This window comes from Oculina patagonica, chromosome 6 (assembly GCF_052425735.1).
Source record: "Oculina patagonica isolate OP01 chromosome 6, crgOcupat, whole genome shotgun sequence".
Taxonomy (NCBI): Eukaryota; Metazoa; Cnidaria; class Anthozoa; order Scleractinia; family Oculinidae; genus Oculina; species Oculina patagonica.
This window is the reverse complement of record NC_135763.1, coordinates 3,670,179-3,676,216: the sequence shown is the minus strand read 5'-3', so window position 1 is coordinate 3,676,216 and position 6,038 is coordinate 3,670,179. Positions and strand designations below refer to the sequence as shown.

Below are 6,038 nucleotides of genomic sequence, written 5' to 3'. Positions count from 1 at the left end.
GGAAGCCAAGGATACGATCCTAGTCCTTGGGATTCTAGTCCACCGCAGGGTTACCCCAGCATTTATTGTTGCTACACGGGAAGGTAGAGAGAGACAGTGTACACTACCAGTGTGGGAGTGAAGAGTCTTGCCTAAGAACACAATATAATGACCCTGACTTGGGCTCGAGCCTAGGCCAGTAGATTCGGAGTCCAACGCACTAACAACTAATCACTTCACCAATACATTTTTAGAGCTGAAAATATTCCACCATTATCTATCTGAAAAATAATTATTATTTGACACCTACACATTACAGTTAACAATATTCGTCTATTATCGATTTATTTATTTAGTCATTACATATTTATTTATTTTTCCCATGATCATACACTATTATAGTTACAATATACCATTCATCACTTTAGTTACAGTCTTGAGCAGGAAGTCTCAGAAGCCTTTCTAGGTTTATCGAGGAGACCCCCTTTACTAACAGTCAATACTTACTCAGGTGATATGTTAAATTATGATAATCTACGTTTATTAATTAATGTAATGTAATAGGACAAGAAACAAGCTACTGTTTAATTCTATAAATAAAATCAAACAGATAATGAGAGAAAATACTAATAAGAAAAAAAAAAGAAATTTTTCAGTATCTATATTAATTTTGATTTTTAAAGATAAACTTTTTTGTTAGCTCTACTAAATAGCATTACATATAATATTCCCGACACCAAGGGTGTTTACCATTTAGAGGAATAGACCGGTTGGACTAACCGTTGAATAGTGTTTTCTTAAATCAGCAGACCGATCGAACGACATGGCAGCTTACCATTTAATTTATAATTTAGTTTCCGGTTATTGGTTTCCCTTGATGGAAGACTGGAAACGAGAGAAATGTACAAATGGTACAGAATTTTCTGACGGTTCACACCAACCAGAATGAAAGGACTACCTCAAAACGAAGTCCACAAGTTCCGAACGGATTTTCCAGAAAATTACTGTTTCATTTGCTTTCCAACGAAAATTTACGGGATTTGAATTTAAATGGTAAGCAGCCCTACACACACATTTTCGGGCCAATTTGAATTGAGCCTTAACACTTGAAAAGTAAAGCTTTTAAACTATAACTTTCTTGTCACCTTAATTTTCAATGGTACCTTATCATATGTACACTGTTTACATTAATATTAACTTGACGGTGAGATTCATTAGTTGTATACTCTTCACTGAAAAACGTGATCTCTCCTACCCTACCCTGTTAATGCTAGCCTTCCCTGTTAATAATGATCTAATTTCACATGTTATGTTTTTGACTTCCTCGCTCGTGAGTCTCCTCTGTATTGGCATCTCGGCTTGAATTTTCCTGAACGTTTTCTCTCACAGTGAGTACACTTTCATCCTCCACCCTGTTTCCGGCTCTTCTTCCTTTAGAGCAGATTGAAAACAGGATTTTCAGGTAGCCTTGGCGGTAATTCTTGTTGCTCAGCCCATAGATGAAAGGATTTATACAGCTGTTGACAATCACCAGAAGAGAAAGACCATGATGCAGTTTGGTATCCAGCCGGGTTTTTCCCGCCATTGCCAACGCGTAGTTGATTTGATTTGGCGCGAAACAAACGATCAGCATAATGCAGGCGGCACCGACCATCCGCGTCATTTTCCCACGTATTTTAGCCCTGCTCTCAGCTGAAGCGACTGTGAACTTGCTTGTCTTGTAAACCATATGAATGAACAAGAACAGCATGGTGAGGCTTGGAAGCACCATTTTTAGCAGGACTTGAATGGTTCCCACAATAGCACGGACTGGCTGTTTACCCCAGAAAAGCTGCCATTTGCATCGTCGATTTGGAGGATTCGACGTAACGTATGCAACTTCGAACAGGGAGGTGCCGCAGAGGATCACGGACCACAGCCATACAAGGAAGATGTAAACCAGGGTTCGCTTCTGGTTGAAGGTCTCGCTGTATTTGTGAGGCTTGATCACTGCGTACCACCGTTCCGTCGCCAAGGCCATACAGATATACGCCGAGAAAACCACCAGTTGGAAGAGAAACACACGGCTCCATATGACGCGGCAGAAGATGTCTCCCAGAATGGGATTGGTTGGATAAGGAAACGCGTCACCAAGAACAAAAGCTGGGTTTGTGATGAGCAGGATGGCGGTCAGGACATCAGAAATGGCCAAGGACAGGATTAACATGTTGTAAGACTTCTTCAAAAGCTTCTTGTCCCACACGAAGACAAGAATGACTAAAGTGTTTCCTATCAGACCTACGACGGCCAGGATGGAGTATGTTGTACGTGTGAAGGTAGTTATTCCAGGTGGAGGTTGGTTCGGTGCAGCTGTGGATGAGTTAGAGATGTTCATATTTGCCGGCAGGATAAAGCGCTCTTATTCCTCAAGGTCGCCCTTGCCTATCACTTCTTCGATAAATCTACAAGAAAACAAAAGGGGAAAAATTTAATTCGTCATTTACGTATACCTTCTACTGAGAGATGACATAGTGGTATAAAAAGGTAAAGTCTTTGTCCGAGACTGTGGCCCATACAGCGGGAGCTTATCCCGGTTTCCGTAGCATTTAGCGACTAGGAGTATTGCTACTCCCCCATGGATGGGATGCTAGTCCATCGCAGGGTTACCCCCCAGCAGCAAGATCGCCGGTACCCATCTATACACCTGGGTGGAGAGAGGCACTGTGAGAGTAAAGTGTCTTGCCCAAGAACACAACGCAGCGTCCCGGCATAGTCTCGAACCCGGGCAGTTCGACTCGGAGTCGAGCGCGCTAACCATAAGGCCACCGCGCCTTCCCCACAGCTATATATTTTTAAATGGTGTTTTGGCCGTGCTTGACGCGCAAAGGAACTTGCAATATTACCGTTTTTTAAGTCTTGGTCAACTCTTTTAATTTTTTTTCAGTTCATTAGAATTGATAAGTTCTTACTCGGAAAGTGAAGGGGACGTTTTCCTTTATTAGCCAGCTTTGAGCAAATCTGGCAAAGTATATGAAATTTCACAAGATAGAAAGAAAAACTTGCATGAGACGAAGGTAAAGGAGTTGGCAAAAACTGGTTTGGAAATCAGCTGCTCAAAACAACTAAAAATCAACCTTACAAACTCATACAATATTTCAAAGGAGACTTTAATTTTTTAAAGTGTAATGTACCTTTCGTAACGCGAACTGGAAAGTCAGCTTTTCTCAGATTGTCGTGATTATAATCATAAAATCAATTAATTTATTCACCTATATTTAAAAAAAAAACACTGATGCGCTAGACAACATGCAAAGAAGATGTTAGTAACATGCAAGATCAAATGGGATTCATTCACGCGTTGTTCCCATCGAGACTCCAGATGGTAGAGCAAAGAACACAAAGCCGCGCGATCAATCCCATCATCGAATGAGTGGTCAGGATTTCAAGTGCCGCAAAAGACGAACAAGATGCACTTGGTTAATTTGACCGTGGCCAAGAAAATTATGGTTTATGCCTTTTAGGTAGGCAAGCGTGGCCGAGTGGTTTAGGGCACTGGTGTTGTAATTCGGGGTTCCCGGTTCAGCCCTCCTTGCCACTGCTGGTTGTTTCTCGTTGTCCCGGTCATCCTCGACCGCTTTGTTATGCCCTGGTCTGCCTCCTGCCAGTGCGATTTTTAACTTTGTTATGTTCATTTAAAATATTTGTTTCCTCTTTTCGTGGCATGCCTGTAAACTAGCTTCTCGTTGCTAAGTGCATGACACTAAAACAATATTTATTTATTCATTTTATTACAGTGAACCCCGATTTTTCGTGCCCTCGACTTCTCAAATCTCCCGATCACTCTAACCAAGATTCATTTTTATTTCATTTTCTTATTTGAAAACTACAATTTTATCCGCGATTCTTCGCACCAGTTTTCGATCGTTTCCTTTGAAGGTTCGAGATATCGGGGTTGTACTGTAGTTAAGAACATTTCTGTGACGGAGCGGTACAAAAATTATTTTTGGTACACAATTAAGCAAAAAATAACGCTTTGCTTTTTGAAAGGAGATCTTTCATAAGTTGAAAGTCTCACCGAAGAAATTAAACACAGCTCACTACTTACCAGAAATGTTGAAAATGATTGTGATTCTTGGCTGGTGTTAACTTTTTCGTCGCTGTGTGGTTTTAATCAAAACAACGACCAACCAGTAACTTCTACTCAGATAAAGATCATCAGTTACCGTCCCGATTAAAGATTTTACTGGGATCGAAGCTTAATGCCAACCTAATATATCCTTGAAACAAACGATATTTTCGTGTGGAAAGCCGCAGTGTAGAAAACCACTTTATGCCGGCAGCACTCGGTGATTGATTTCGTTTAAAATCATTGCACCTTTTAAATCCTTGCATTTTTACTATAATCGACACTAATTTTTGTTGATTAATTCCCCTAAGCTTTTTACACTTTTTCGAAAATATTCGCTTAGTTTATAATGACCATTCCGCCAATCACAAAAAAGGGAAAGCACGGTCTTTAGGACATCTGTCGTAACTTGGTTTATTCCGATCAACTGAATTAAAGACTGGCATCATATCTCTTTCCTTTTAAGACATTTTCCGTGCTAGATGATGCTTGCCTTAGTCTGGTGTTAATGGATTTGAAATAAATGAGAAACGCGACTTCGAAGCGAAAAAAAAATCGTCTTTATAATCCATTAGGTAAATGGGTAGTTTCGAAACGAAAGACTGAATTTTTTCGCAGATTAAATTTAAGTCCGGTAAATCTACATGGCGATGGGTTTCATTACTTTCCACAGTTATCAGGATAACTGCCTCTAACAGCTCGTTGGGAACATATTTTTAAAATCATATAATCGTTCTCTAAATAACCCGACTGAGAATCCTGACACGAAAATTGCTTGATGACAAATTTCGGCCTGCACGAATGACAACGAATCTCCATTCGTTATTTTTCAGAATCGATTTACAGTACTTTGTTAAAAATTGATGACCGTATTTCAGTTTCGAAAAAAGCATTTGAAATAGACAAGTCGGTAAATGCAAGGGATTACTAAAGAAAGCAATTTCATTACGAGCATTATTTCGAAGTCGTTTTCACAAATTCGTTTCGCCAAATTGCTTTTTGACCTTTTTCCAAAGCATGATAGCAATTTGCTGTTAACAAATATTTTTTCCTTCATGTCTGGCGGACAATTTCGGTGCAACCTTGACACGAAAGCTGCCTGAAAAACGCAAATGTATATTTCAGTTTGGCGTGTGCGTTTGTCGAGAATGGATGCCTTAATTTATCAGGAGAGTTTTAAAAGAGCCGTCGTAATGAAATCTTCATTGAACAAGCGCGAGGCCCGCTGTATTTGAGAAATACCGTAGTCGAGTTTAATTTTTGCAAATTTATGGAGCGAGTCGAAGGCGAAGTTACAATAACATCTATATATTTGCTGGAGTCACAAAGACAGTGGAACATGAAAAAGAAGCCAATTCAGTCCGATTAAACTAAGAAATCCTCTCCATATCGATTATAATTTTCTTGTCGATTTAATTTCCATCAGTATGATCACTGATCAGGCTTAGATATAGATATTTTTCTACTTTGCGAATATTGCGAAAATTTTATGTCAGGACAAACCAAAATTTGATTATTCAATAAAAGAAATGTTAAACAATGTCGCTCTTCTAAAATGAAAAGTTGTCGCACACTTTATTTCGTGTTTTTCCGTGTAAAATAACAGTCGTGTTCAGCCTCGCTTGAACAGCGTCAAATCGCTTTATATTGAACTAGAGGAATTATATTCACTTTCTCAATTCTTAAAAACAATGATAAAAACTACAAAGTCTTGCATAAAAGGGAATCATGTCAGTTGTGTGCATTACAAAGATATGTAGAATTTCGAATTGAAAATCGAACCATTTTCAGGATCAAAAACAAAACAAAATAACAGATAAAGAGAAAAAAAAATCAAAAACAGAAACGAAAACAAACCAAACAAAACAACAAAAACAACAGAAAAACAACAAAACAAAACTAAAACAAAGACAAACAAAACGGAAATCCGCCAGAAAAGCGCTCTGACCGAGTC

At 39.1% G+C, this 6,038-nt stretch overlaps 1 protein-coding gene across 1 annotated transcript; it reads right to left on the bottom strand.

Annotated features, from left to right (window-relative positions):
* Positions 1-1,131: 1,131 nt before the first annotated feature.
* On the bottom strand, positions 1,132-2,368 carry LOC144656207 (QRFP-like peptide receptor). The gene has a single exon (XM_078516448.1). It carries the CDS (start codon positions 2,351-2,353, stop codon positions 1,280-1,282), a length of 1,074 nt encoding a protein of 357 aa, XP_078372574.1. The 5' UTR covers positions 2,354-2,368; the 3' UTR covers positions 1,132-1,279.
* Positions 2,369-6,038: the final 3,670 nt, after the last annotated feature.